The sequence below is a fragment of the Schistocerca cancellata genome, chromosome 3 (assembly GCF_023864275.1).
Source record: "Schistocerca cancellata isolate TAMUIC-IGC-003103 chromosome 3, iqSchCanc2.1, whole genome shotgun sequence".
Classification (NCBI taxonomy): Eukaryota; Metazoa; Arthropoda; class Insecta; order Orthoptera; family Acrididae; genus Schistocerca; species Schistocerca cancellata.
In genome coordinates this window covers 445,337,928-445,352,334 of record NC_064628.1, presented here as the reverse complement: position 1 = coordinate 445,352,334, position 14,407 = coordinate 445,337,928, and the positions used below count along the sequence as shown (strand labels likewise).

Genomic DNA, 14,407 nt, shown 5'->3' with positions numbered 1-14,407 from the left:
ACGCTTCACAGCAGCAGTAAGTGGGCAATAGTTAACCACATGGGCGTGTAGAACTAGAACATATGCTGCAGTGTGTTCTGGGAAATTTGAAGAATTCGATTCGTACATCTACTGGAACTGATTTAATTACCTCATTCTGCTTAAAACTATACCTTACGATGATTGGTGCCTGCTCCTTGAATTTCCGTGGACTGAGTAGGCATCATTCCACTTCAACACCTTCATAGTAAGAGGTACGGAACCTTGCATATGTGTCAAATGCAAGACTGTATACATTCTGATCCCACTGGTGTGTTCGGGCCCCACAGATCTCTCTCCTCCCGCCCCTGCGGATACGTCCTTGCCGAAAGGTATAATTATTTGCACACGATTTGTATTTCCAACACAGTGCAGATTTCCACAACAAAAAAGACACTATTTCGTGTTTCTCCCATTCCCTCCTACAATGAAACATTTACTGGAGTTACAATTGTTCTGCTGTTTCAAAGTCCACTAAAAACCATAGGATATCAAAGTGACTGACGTTTCTCCTTTATAACATGCCTTCATCTCTCGAGTTGATCTCTCTGACTTCAACTCTGGCTGTCTGTCTCTCTCTGTCTCTCTTTCGCTTCGCGATTTGTCTCAGACATTAGATACATCAAATAAATGTCTTTTGTTCGTACCTGACAAACACTTTTACGTGTAAGTTTTACACTTTGTACAATAGGCTTACACAAACTTACCAACTTGATACTTTTAAGTATTATTACATTTATTAATCAGACTACCAGAGTTCTAGAAATGCCTACCGTTATGTTATCAGTAATTTGACGCTGAGGTGATGGAAATTTAACCCTCGCAATACCAAAAGAGGCGGGGAGGGGTCACTTGATGCCCTGCTGTTGAAAATATTGTAATCTAGCTAGTCATTTATTTTTTAAAATTAAAAAAGAAAATTCATTGTTTCTGATTAATTCTTCTACCAGATTCGGTACAAGTAATAAATTTTTCGATTAAACTATTGCATGTCACTCTCCACAGTGAAAGTAATATTCAATATTTTCCGGTTCAGAACATTACTTACTATACATAAGTTATTATTTAAAAAGTGTGTTATTGAAAGTCAACAACATTTAACGAAATTTTCATTTTTAAAATTTTCTGTGGTAGCCATAACGCACCATCAGCTTGGTAGCATACGTTATTGAAAACACGTTTAAATTGCGAATAGTGTGCTAAAAATATTTTCAGGCTCAGAAGCCTATTTACACGTCAGTATATCTCTGAAAAGTATGTTGTTAACACAAGTCGACAGCAATAAACGATTTTTTAGACTGATAAAGGTTTGCACAATGTAACCCCTATTAGCAATGTGTGTTATGGAAAATGTGCTGATGTTGCTAGAGATAATATGTGCTTGTGTTCTGTTCATAGTAGAGGTATGCTGAATCAAGGAAAGACACTGTCTTATGTGCAGATTCTATATAGGCCCGGTGCTCATTGTGGTGGTGACAGAGGCGGAGGACGCGCAGAAGCTACTGGCAGGCACGAAGTTGCGAGACCGGGGCTCCTACTTAATGCGACCCCTTCGTCCCTTTCTGGGCAATGGCCTCATAACCAACAGCGGAGAGACGTGGAAGAGTCAACGGAAGCTTATCGAGCCTTGCTTCCATTCTGAGGTTAGTGAAACTTGGCAATGCCTTGTGTCAAACTTCCGTACTCTACACTCCAATATTTTGTTTTTAAGCCCTTCACATATTCTTGTACTGCCTATTTTTATCCCACAGACCAAAACCGAAAAAAGTGGAAGAGACCATATCGAAGATACTTCGTCAATAGTCTTGGTGTTTCAATGCGAAACACAGGGAAAAAGTATTGTTAGCTAGCGTTTCAGGTGCATTAACACGGCAACTACTTATAGAGAGAGAGAGAGAGAGAGCAAGAGAGCAGGAGAGAGAGAGAGAGAGAGAGAGAGAGAGAGAGAGAGAGAGGAGCGGGGAATAGTATGCAGTGTTAGTGTAAATGCAATGGGGTTTCTGGCTACAAATTAACCTTCGACCTTTGAGTCGGCTACATGCAGGGGCAGAAGCCATGAACTTTGACTTTGACCTTAGCCTTGACTCTCAATGTATGGCATCATTAATGATCTTGTATTGTCAGATTGACACTGAATCAACACGTAACGATGCCCATCCCCCTTTCCTCCCCTCCTCACCAGTCTCCTTCACTGAGTGGTAACTATATGACACTTTGATGAAAGGGCGCACCAGCAAGTAGTTTTGAACACATGAATTTAACACACATTTCAATACTTTTTAGTATCTCATATAGTGCAAACTCTATGTTATTACAGATTGAACGAAAATGTGAGACATCCTCTGCAGCTAACCAAGTCGTAAACAAGTTGTAAAAGAGTGTAACTGCCTTAATAATGTCGAACTGACATTGAATTGTTTTTCTCGAGCAAAAAGCATTCAATGTGAACAATATTTCCTTAATGTAGCTGCTGTAATAAATGCTTTCATTTTCAAAGTTCTTCGCAGATTAAAACTGTGTGCTGGATGGAGACCCGAACTCGGGAACTTTACCTGTCGGAGGCGTCTACCAACTGAGCCACCCAAGCAAGACACACGACCCCTCCTCAGAACGTTACTTCTCGCAGTACCTCACCCCCTAAATTGCAAAGCTCATAGAAGATCTCTTGCAAAACTTACACTCGTCTAAGAAAGGATACTGCCGAGACATGGCTTAGAACAACCTGGAGGTTGTTCCCAGCATAACGCAGAAGAGCTTCTGCAACAAGGCCGCAAAGGACTCCGTGTTCTCTTGAATTCCAACAAGTAACTGACAGATAAAACACAAAATTTTTTAGTAGAAATGACATGTAGTGTGCAATATCAGCGGGATTTTGCAGAGTATAGTTGAGATCATGTAGTTGCTACCTAACAAGAAGATCACAAGCACATATCCTGAACTTGGTATATGGAACATCTGAAGGAGGTTTTAAGTCACATAGTGTTCCTTTAATCCTTACAGAAGCCTGGATCTATCATGAGGCACGTAAATTTAACAATGGCATATAAGTGAATTAAACAGATTACTAAATGAATTGAGAATTGAAAACATGACCTCGTAGGATAATAAAGTAAATACAGTATAAGTATGTACAATATAATTTATTCGGATCAAACACAAATTTTAATCCGAGTGTTGGCCTCACATATATTTTTTTGGAAGCAATATAGAAAAATGAAATCAAGTGACTGGCTTTGCAAAACAAACAGAGCGTCCACAGATAGCGGGGAATGTAAGCTAAAAGCTCGAAGCCGTGCATTCAGTCACTTGAACTGCATGAAAACCCCGAAGTTCATCAAGTTCACCCAGTACTCTATACAATGACGTAAGAAACCTTAGGTGAAAAGTTATTCACGTACAGATAGTCCTGCTATGAATCTACACCCACATCGAAACATATTTGAGTCCCAGACTGGTACACACTTTACAACCGTTCATAAAATTACATATAACATTTATACATTACAAACGAATATGAAATTTACTTTTACCTGACTTGCTGTCCGACATTACATTTTCGCTTTTTAAACATTTCTAAATTTACTTCTTTACTTAAATGTTATGCATCGTAAACGGAATTACAGGGACCTCGTCAAGTTGATGATTTTGTTTAGCTTGGTGCTGCAGTCACGCATTGTTCGGTTCACGAACTAGCAAACATTACGTTATCAAAATTTTTATTAAATATCATCAGGATAATTGGATAATAGGACAAATCACTGATGATGATTCTATTAGTACACATGTTGCTTTATTTTGTCGTTGTTTTATGAACGACTGAGTTAGTTACTTATAGTATTTAACGTATTTCTTAACAATAATTGAAACATCATTAGTCTCCAGCTGCGTGTCATAAACATATATCGTGTCTCTGCAACATCTGTTGTAGATTCTAGAAACAATTTTCGATTAGAAATGTTAATAACCTCGGTAACGGTAATAATTTTGGTGAACTCTTCTCATTATCTAGAGGTCAACGGTGTCTTTAGTATTTCCGTAGCATGTCTACACTACTGGCCATTTGAAACGTCCCTTTAGAAAAATTATAAATGACTGTGCTTAAACTGGCACATAATATTTTTAGAGCAACGCAGTCTGACTTCCAAAAATCCCTACAAAAGAATGGCCCTGACTAACAATAATCTATACCTTTCATGAATCACTTACCTCACAGAAATCTTAGTTTCTCAAACTACTGCAATACAGCGTGCGCCAATACTGCCAGCTGAATAAAAGATTCTAACTACTGAAGGCATTAACTACTGATAGGCAGAGTCAGCAAATGAAAGATTTTCATACAGAATAAACGATGTATTTACCTTAATAGTGCTCAAAAGTCATTATATATATATATATATATATATATATATATATATATATATATATATATATATATATATATATATATATATATATATATATATCAGTTCATGACATCCAGTCTTACAAATTTACTCTTTCTGGCGGACACACGTCCAGATCGTCCACTCTTAAAATTCTGCCATCTCTCTCCCCACATCCACCACTGCTGGCGGCTCACCTCCAACTGCGCAACGCTACGCGCTGTTAACAGCCAGCTGCCCAACACTACAATGGCAAATATTCCAACAATTCAAACCAGCCACAGACTGCACACAGCATAGTCAGTGATTTTCATATAGAGCGCTGTGTGACGTTACCAACATGAAAACCTAAACAGCTTACTTACACATTAAAATTGCTACACCACGAAGATGACAAGCTACAGACGCGAAATTCAACCGACAGGAATAAGATGCTGTGATATGCAAATGATTAGCTTTTTAGAGCATTCACACAAGGTTCACATAAGGAAAGTTTTCAACTGATTTCTCATACACAAACAGCAGTTGACTGGCGTGTTCTGGTGATGCCTCGCATACGGAGGAGAAATGTGTACTATCACGTTTCTGACTTTGATAAAGGTCGGATTGTAGCCTATCGTGATTGCGGTTTATCGTATCGCGACATTGCTGCTTGCGTTGGTCGAGATCCAAAGACTGTTAGCAGAATATGGAATCGGTGGGTTCCGGAGGGTAATACGGAACGCCGTGATGGATCCCAACGGCCTCGTATCACTAGCAGTCGAGATGACAGGCATCTTGTCCGCATGGCTGCAACGGACCGTGGAGCCACGTCTCGATCCCTGAGTCAATACATGGCGACGTTTGCAACATAACAACCATCTGCATGAATAGTTCGACGACGTTCGCAGCAGCATGGACTACCAGCTCGGAGACCACGGCTGCGGCTACCCTTGACGCTGCATCACAGACAGGGGCGCCTGTGATGGTGTACTCGACGACGAACCTGGGTGCACGAATGGCAAAATGTCAATTTTTCGGATGAATCCAGGTTCTGTTTACAGTATCATGATGGTCGCATCCGTGTTTGGCGACATCGCGGTGAACGCACATTGGACGCGTGTATTCGTCATCGCCATACTGACGTATCACCCGGCGAGATGGTATGGGATGCCATTGGTTACACGTCTGGGTCACCTCTTGTTCGGATTGACGGCATTTTGTACGGGCCTTTCTGGATACAGAAAATGTTCGACTGCTGCCCTGGCCAGCACAATCTCCAGATCTCTCACCAATTGGAAACGTCTGGTCAATGGTGGCCGAGCAACTGGCTCGTCACAATACGCCAGTCACTACTCTTGATGAACTGTGGTATCGTGTTGAAGCTGCATGGGCAGCTGCACCATTACACGCTATCCAAGCTCTGTTTGACTCAATGCCCAGGCGTATCAAGGCCGTTATTAGGGCCAGAGGTGGTTGTTATGGGTACTGATTTCTCAGGATCTATGCACCCAAATTGCGTGAAACTGTAATCACATGTCAGTTCTAGTACAATATATTTGTCCAATGATTACCCGTTTATCATCTGCATTTCCTCTTAGTGTAGCAATTTTAATCGCCAGTAGAGTAGAAGGAGGTTTCGTGTTATCAGTGAGTAATGTAAGTTTCAGTTTCAAACATGGTCGGTTTCTGGACATATTCTTTCACTTTCCGTAGCACGCAGCCAGCCAGGCCACTCCCCAACACCTGTTCTCACACAGGTAACCTGCCCAAGGCCCGCTCTGTTACTTGCCCTGGCCACATCACGGCAATTTTCCAGCCACTCAACGCTCATCCAGATACTCTGTTTTGAATGTAACTGCTTAGGGGACTCGCCACTCATCATGCCATAATTGCCTGTTAGATGGTTCAAATGGCTCTGAGCACTATGGGACTCAACTGCTGTGGTCATAAGTCCGCTAGAAATTAGAACTACTTAAACCTAACTAACCTAAGGACAGCACACAACACCCAGCCATCACGAGGCAGAGAAAATCCCTGACCCCGCCGGGAATCGAACCCGGGAACCCGGGCGTGGGAAGCGAGAACGCTACCGCACGACCACGAGATGCGGGCAATTGCCTGTTAGACGCACATATTGTTCTCAGGACCCTCTCAGTGACATACTGTAGTGTCCCATGTACGGTACGTATTAGTGTCTCAGTATCTCCTCCTCTGTGTTTTTCATCACTTGCATTAAATGCAACAATTAACTTTTTGTTAATAATAACAACAATAATAATAACTTGAAACGACACTAGACAGGCTGACGCCTGGACATTAAGCTGGCAGTGAGTTGCCAAGAGAGGGAAGGTGCGATAGTAACGTAGTCGGAAGGTATATGGATGTGGCATTTGCGCGAGAAAACTGAGAACATCGCGAAAAATATACGGGACAGTACCTAATGAGTTATATTCCTCTTTTCCATTTTGCAGGCTTTCATTCATTTTCAAAAGCGAGTACATCTCATCTAATGTGACTCACGAACACGGAAATATATATTTTGTGGAGGAGCGGGGTGGGGGCAGTTCTGCCCGAAACAATGCTAGTCCGCTGCCGTACATGTAGGACACGAAAATGAACCCACTGCAAAAATGTTTATTTCCGATTTAAGTCGGTAATTTCGAAGTACTATCGCTTTGCGGACACTTTTCCCACTGTCTGAAACAGCACCCGAGTAGCGACTTGTTACTCTGCATTAATTAGACACAAGTATTGTCTACGTGTAAGAAGTGACTTTGAATGTGTTTGCAAGCATCATTTGCAACTGCGACGACCTTTAGAACGACGATAGGACCATGTTCTCGAGTCATTATACTGTCTCAGCACGATGGTTAAGTGATTTCGGCGCATGGATTTGCAATTGAGAGTGTTGCTGATGTAGTGACCGCAGGGTTTAATCACGCAGCTGGTCCACTGGTTGCACATTAGAAGTGATGAATTCTGATCATTACTTCAGTGTTAAAATTAGCAGACGGTCTATACTGTATTTCAGAATCATCATTGAAAGACCAGAGTGGCAGTGAAGTTTCTATTGAGGCCCGATTAATTACATACTTTTTTCACTGTTATACCTATGTAAATTCCAAAGCGCATGAGGTACATGTCTGGTGTTGAACAATTGGCTAACTCGCGTAAAGTTACTCTGTGTAGTGAGTAATTGACACGTGAATAGGATTGTGTTTAAAATGATTGACGGCAGTATCATAAAAGGTGCGTAAGGGAAGGCGTTCTCTATAACTTAACCTGAAATATTTTGCAATTATAAATCAAGAGATTCTCTGATAACGGAAGCATACAAATAAATAAATTGAGTAGAGTCAGTCATGTATTATCAGTCTTGGATTTTCATGTGCTCTCCTCTTAAACGAGAGTTGCCAAACTCAAGTGTAACAATCAATTCCTTGCAGTGTAACTGTTGATATTATAAGGAAAATATGTCTCCCAATTATATTTTACGATTTACTGCCTTCCTGACCTGTTTATATGTGGGTGATACATAGTCCTAGTTCCTAGGTCACCTGAAGTTAATAGGATAACCTGTAAACACTTTCAGTGTGTACCTACGACATCAGAAAAGCAGCGCTGTCCTTGAGTGGCAGTTGACAGGATAGTAAAATATCGGGGTTTTCTGGTACTCGTGACATCTTACAAATGGGAGATGGCCGTTGGTAAACTGCTCGCCCTGGTTAATGACGACAATGGCACCCATACACTCAAATAACTGGCCACAGACATCCAACCGAAACCTTTCTGACAAATTTACGTTTAGGTTTCGTTGATGTAATAGCATTCTTCCAGATATTGTGATAGTCAGATGGGGTTAATTATAGCTTCTGCAAGCAGCCACCGTTCCAAAATGCATAGAGGTCAGCAGTAACACCAACAATTTACTATTCCTAGTGTCTGTCCAACTTTTGATATCTATTTTCCTATTTAGTCAACATTTGTTGACAGAACGGTATAATCGGCACTGAAACAGTTCCAGTATTGTGCTGTTGCCTGGAAATGTTCTCCATCTGGCCTCAAAGGCGCTGGAAAATTGTAAATTATTAGCAACATACTTAAGGAGACGGTGAATGCAAATGGAATTAGAAAAGTTACAGGAATGCGTGTTGTCTGTTCTTTCATTCGCCTTAATAGCTTATAAAACTACCTATTCAGTGCGGATGCACAATATTGCTCGACATCCTGCGGGAATCTCAAAGTAGCGAGCATGGAGGCTGTAGACCGGAACTGTGGATAGGTAGCACTGGGTGAGAATGTGGATCGGTCGGGAGGCGTTTCCGGATAGTCAGCGCAATAGCGATAAACACTGTGTCTGGGTGGTGCAGTGGTTAACGCAGCTAATCTAGTAAGCAGAAGATACCAGGTTAGGATCCTGTTTTGGCTCGTCCGCGCTGATTCCGCGTAAAGTCGCGATACACCTGGCGCCAACAGCTACTTCTCTCCCATTTCCTTTCTCCTCCCTTCACCTTCATTTTACACAACAATTTGAAACGTTAATGGAAGGTCTTTTTTGGGAAATAAGCAAGTACGAAAAAGGTTGTTTGAAAATAAAAACAAAATGTAATTATTAGTGATTGGGAATTAGTGAAGACAAACAATGGACTCCGCAGTGCAAGCCAGTGCACGGAATCTTTATCCAAGTCATGAGGTACGTCGAGTGCGACGAGCTATGCACATCAACTACACTCCTGGAAATTGAAATAAGAACACCGTGAATTCATTGTCCCAGGAAGGGGAAACTTTATTGACACATTCCTGGGGTCAGATACATCACATGATCACACTGACAGAACCACAGGCACATAGACACAGGCAACAGAACATGCACAATGTCGGCACTAGTACAGTGTATATGCACCTTTCGCAGCAATACAGGCTGCTATTCTCCCATGGAGACGATCGTAGAGATGCTGGATGTAGTCCTGTGGAACGGCTTGCCATGCCATTTCCACCTGGCGCCTCAGTTGGACCAGCGTTCGTGCTGGACGTGCAGACCGCGTGAGACGACGCTTCATCCAGTCCCAAACATGCTCAATGGGGGACAGATCCGGAGATCTTGCTGGCCAGGGTAGTTGACTTACACCTTCTAGAGCACGTTGGGTGGCACGGGATACATGCGGACGTGCATTGTCCTGTTGGAACAGCAAGTTCCCTTGCCGGTCTAGGAATGGTAGAACGATGGGTTCGATGACGGTTTGGATGTACCGTGCACTATTCAGTGTCCCCTCGACGATCACCAGTGGTGTACGGCCAGTGTAGGAGATCGCTCCCCACACCATGATGCCGGGTGTTGGCCCTGTGTGCCTCGGTCGTATGCAGTCCTGATTGTGGCGCTCACCTGCACGGCGCCAAACACGCATACGACCATCATTGGCACCAAGGCAGAAGCGACTCTCATCGCTGAAGACGACACGTCTCCATTCGTCCCTCCATTCACGCCTGTCGCGACACCACTGGATGCGGGCTGCACGATGTTGGGGCGTGAGCGGAAGACGGCCTAATGGTGTGCGGGACCGTAGCCCAGCTTCATGGAGACGGTTGCGAATGGTCCTCGCCGATACCCCAGGAGCAAAAGTGTCCCTAATTTGCTGGGAAGTGGCGGTGCGGTCCCCTACGGCACTGCGTAGGATCCTACGGTCTTGGCGTGCATCCGTGCGTCGCTGCGGTCCGGTCCCAGGTCGACGGGCACGTGCACCTTCCACCGACCACTGGCGACAACATCGATGTACTGTGGAGACCTCACGCCCCACGTGTTGAGCAATTCGGCGGTACGTCCACCCGGCCTCCCGCATGCCCACTATACGCCCTCGCTCAAAGTCCGTCAACTGCACATACGGTTCACGTCCACGCTGTCGCGGCATGCTACCAGTGTTAAAGACTGCGATGGAGCTCCGTATGCCACGGCAAACTGGCTGACACTGACGGCGGCGTTGCACAAATGCTGCGCAGCTAGCGCCATTCGATGGCCAACACCGCGGTTCCTGGTGTGTCCACTGTGCCGTGCGTGTGATCATTGCTTGTACAGCCCTCTCGCAGTGTCCGGAGCAAGTATGGTGGGTCTGACACACCGGTGTCAATGTGTTCTTTTTTCCATTTCCAGGAGTGTATAACGACCAGGACGTCGTTTCTGCGCTCCGCCATCAGTCGCCGCAACAGAAAGTAAACTGATCGAAAATTGCTTTGTTTGCTGAGAAGCGTCTTAGTAATGAGTGACAGAATGACTGAGCAAGCAGACAAGGATAGATTTCCACCTCCTGATGAGTCGGGGGAATCCTCCATTAGTTTGAGCAACATTAAAATTAACCAAGAGCCGCTTGATGGTATTTTAGAGGGTGCGGCAAACAATAAAATGTAGAGTGTATAGACTGAGGTCACAGAAGTCATGGGATACCTCCCAATATAGTATTGGACTTCATTTTACCCGGCGTAGTGTATCAGCTCAACATGGCATGGACTCCTTTGCAGAAACATTGAGCCATGCTGCCTCTATAGCGTTGCATAATTGCGAACGTGTTGCCGGTGCATGATTTTGTGCACAAAACGATCTCTCGATTATGCCCCATAAATGTTCGATAGGACTCATGTTGGGCGATCTGGGTGGCCAAACCATTCGCTCGAACTGTCCGGAATGTTCTTCAAACCACTAGCGAACAGTTGTGGCCCACTGATATGACACACTATCATCCGTAAAAATTCAATCGTTATTTGGAAACACGAAGTCCATGAATGGCCGAAAATGGTCTCCAAGTAGCCGAACATGATCGTTTTCAGTCAACGATCTGTTCAGTGGGACCAAAGAACCCAGTACATTCCACGTAAATACAGCTCACATCACTATAGAGCCAACATCAGCTTGCATAATCCTTTGTTGACAACATGGGTCCATTAGCTCGTACCATCTGAAAACGGGACTCATCTGACCAGGTCACGGTTTACCAGTCGTCTAGGATCTAACTGATACAGTCACGAGCCCAGGAGAGGCGCTGCAGGTGATGTCGTGCTGCGTGTTGTTAGCAAAGGCACTACCATTGGTCGTCCGCTGCCTCACCCCGTTTACGCAAATATTGTCGCACTGTCCTATAGTTGTGCTGTTAGTAAAGGCACTCGCGTCGGTCGGCAGCTGCCATAGCCAATTAACGCCAAATTTAACCTCAGTGTCCCAACGGATACTTTCCCACATTGATTTCTCCGGTTATTTCACGCAGTGTTGCTTGCCTGTTAGCACTGATAACAGTGTGCAAATGCCGCTGCTCTAAGAAATTTGGTATTCCCGGCACACTCGTGGATCTCGAAGTATTGAATTCTCCAACAATTTCTGAAATGGAATGTCCCATGCGTCTAGCTCCATCTACCATTCCGCATTCAAAGTCTGCTAATTCCAGATGTGTGGTCATAATCATGTCGAAAATCTTTTCATATGAGTCATCTGTGTACAAACGACAGCCAATGCACTGAGGGCAGTGCCTTGTCTACCCGATACTATTGCCGTCTGTATTCTTGCATATCGCTGTGCCATGACTTTTGTCACCTCAATGTATGTACCTGAACCCAGGATGCAAGTTAAGAAGTAAGTAATTGAGTCGTGGACAACGATGTCAATGGTCAGATGATCCAGACCATTGTCATGTTGAAAGTGCTATGATTCTGGACGAGCCAGAACAACATAAGTTTTCTGAAAAGATGCTTGCAGGCGACGGAAATCATCAGCTTATACCATAACTAAGTGCACTGAGCACCAAAGTAACTATTGTAAACAGTAATATTGCAACTGTAAATTCAAGTGCAGAATTCAAAGTGGAATCTGTAAAAGAGTCTGAAAAAACCGAGTTGCAAAATGTAGTGAAACGGCTAATTGAAAAATCGGATTAGATAAAAGTTTTGTCGAAACTCTAAAGAAATCAAAAGAGAATGAGAGTCTAAGTATTCAAAAATAGGCGAGGAACTACAGAGACAGATAAAAGTTGTTCGTGATGAATGCCAATAATTGCTTACTGATTCCACATCTGTAGTGTCGAAAGATTTAAATACGCATTCGAAGGAATGCGATTAATTTCAACAATTAATTATGTCTGAATAAGTTGCTCAACGGCAGGCTATTGGGGATTAATAACTTTGCATACTAAAATGTCGGAAAAAAACGCAATAGTTATTAAGGGAGCAATGGTGGAAATTACTCGCAAACTTAGAAGTCAGACCTGGGATTCGTTTCAGGGCGCACCGGTAGCTCATACTGGAAGGGTAGAGCAGCAAATTTCAGATCTTTCTGAGGAAACTAGTAAACTCTCTCGTAAAGTAATGGATAGTTCAACTTCTGGATAAGCATATTGTCATTAACGATATGTATAAAACTTCATTACTTTGTTCCTAAGGTACAGGTGCAGCCAAAAGCAATCATTCAAAGTTTTGACAATGTTTTACCAAAATCATGGTACATAAGTGAGCAAATATTCTTCATTATCAAATACTTCTTGGAAGATAACATGTGGAAAACCGGTGTCACAAATTCCTGTAAAACTGTAAAGGCATTACGGGAAAAGCTTTTGCAGAAATTCTGTTCTACCCAGGATGACTTAGAGATATTTTAATGGAGGATATCAGATATGCCTCTTTGGTTTCTTTCTGTGAATGTTGATGGGTAAAGGTAAAATTAATAGGGGTGGGTATGGAGGTAAAGTGATCAGTTGTAATTTACAGCGCCCTTGTGACGCACAGGAAGCTTTGCTAGTAGTACCGCGTGACACGAAGACTATCTGCGTTATCTTCGAAGGATAGAACGTCTACAGGTGCAGGACAGCCGCCTACGAGATTGGCAGCCATCGTGGGAGTTGTCTAGCAGGCAAACATGGTGAGTGCGCATACGTGGCGCACCTATAGGGTCCGCCGACGTCGCTGGCAACTATCTGCATCGCTATTTGACAATTCTGCACACAACATCGAGCTGAACCAAGGAATTACCCAGTGCTAGATCGACTAGAGACGACACATGTATCTGAGATCCCACGAAGTCATACACAGCCTGTGAGTGAAACTGAAATATCGCGCGGGTTGGAGGCCGTAACTGGGGATGGCGAAGTAGTGGAACACGATATAATGCAGCCGCGTCATAACTTGCTGGGGGCGGCAGTACAGTCCTTTAGACTATTCCACTCACAGTACATGCAGCAAAACTCATCCACATTAGCTGTTAAAGGGAAAACGGGTTTCAGACAGTATTTATGACCTTTCTGATTTATTCAAAGAACCGGTAACAGAAGAATTATTTTTTACGAAAATTTAAAGGAAAACGTGGTGAGTACAAGTAATTTCAGTAAGGGGGTTTGGAGCATATGGTCTCCTGAAAATGAAGAACAACTGTGAGAAGAACGTGAAAAGGTGTGTGGTGTTGATAAGAATGTGCTCAATGTGCATGAAGTTAGTAATAATGACGTGCCTATAAGTTATAAGGATAATATAAGGGAGTTTGTTTTTGGAGAGGAAGATGGTAATGAAGATAAAAAAGTTTCTGAGAGGATAATTAATGATATATGAAGATGATATATGTTCTTTCGGACATGTCCAAAAGAACAGATACCATCTTCATATAGTTAAGGCTAACCGGCCATTGACCTTCTTCTTCTGTGTGGATGCACACGTATTGCCCGAACTCTTACGGGACTCTGTAAGATTGTCTGCCGTGAGTAATGAGTGTAATGGGCAGGGCACTGCGAATGTAGTGTGTGGACATCAACTTGGGAATGTGGGTCTCACAGGGAGCGTGCAACAGATAAATCCCTGCAGTCGCACTATCCTCAGTGCTGTCGGTGGCCCAGATGGATAGATCGTCTGCCATGTAAGCAGGAGATCCCAGGTTCGAGTCCCGGTTGGGGCACATTTTTTCAACTGTCCCCGTTGATGTATATCAACGCCTGTCGACAGTGTAGGGTCTTGATTTAATTATCATTTCAACTGATGATATGGAGCGTCGGAGTTGGACGCACAAG

At 43.4% G+C, this 14,407-nt stretch overlaps 1 protein-coding gene across 1 annotated transcript in view; it reads left to right on the top strand.

The window, feature by feature from the left end:
• LOC126176360 (cytochrome P450 4C1-like) overlaps positions 1–14,407 on the top strand; it is a 158,467-nt gene that overhangs the window by 20,417 nt on the left and 123,643 nt on the right. Inside the window, exon 2 of the mRNA XM_049923514.1 lies at positions 1,460–1,661. Within this exon, the coding sequence (XP_049779471.1) occupies positions 1,460–1,661 (202 nt within the window). The remainder of the gene's footprint in view (positions 1–1,459; positions 1,662–14,407) is intronic.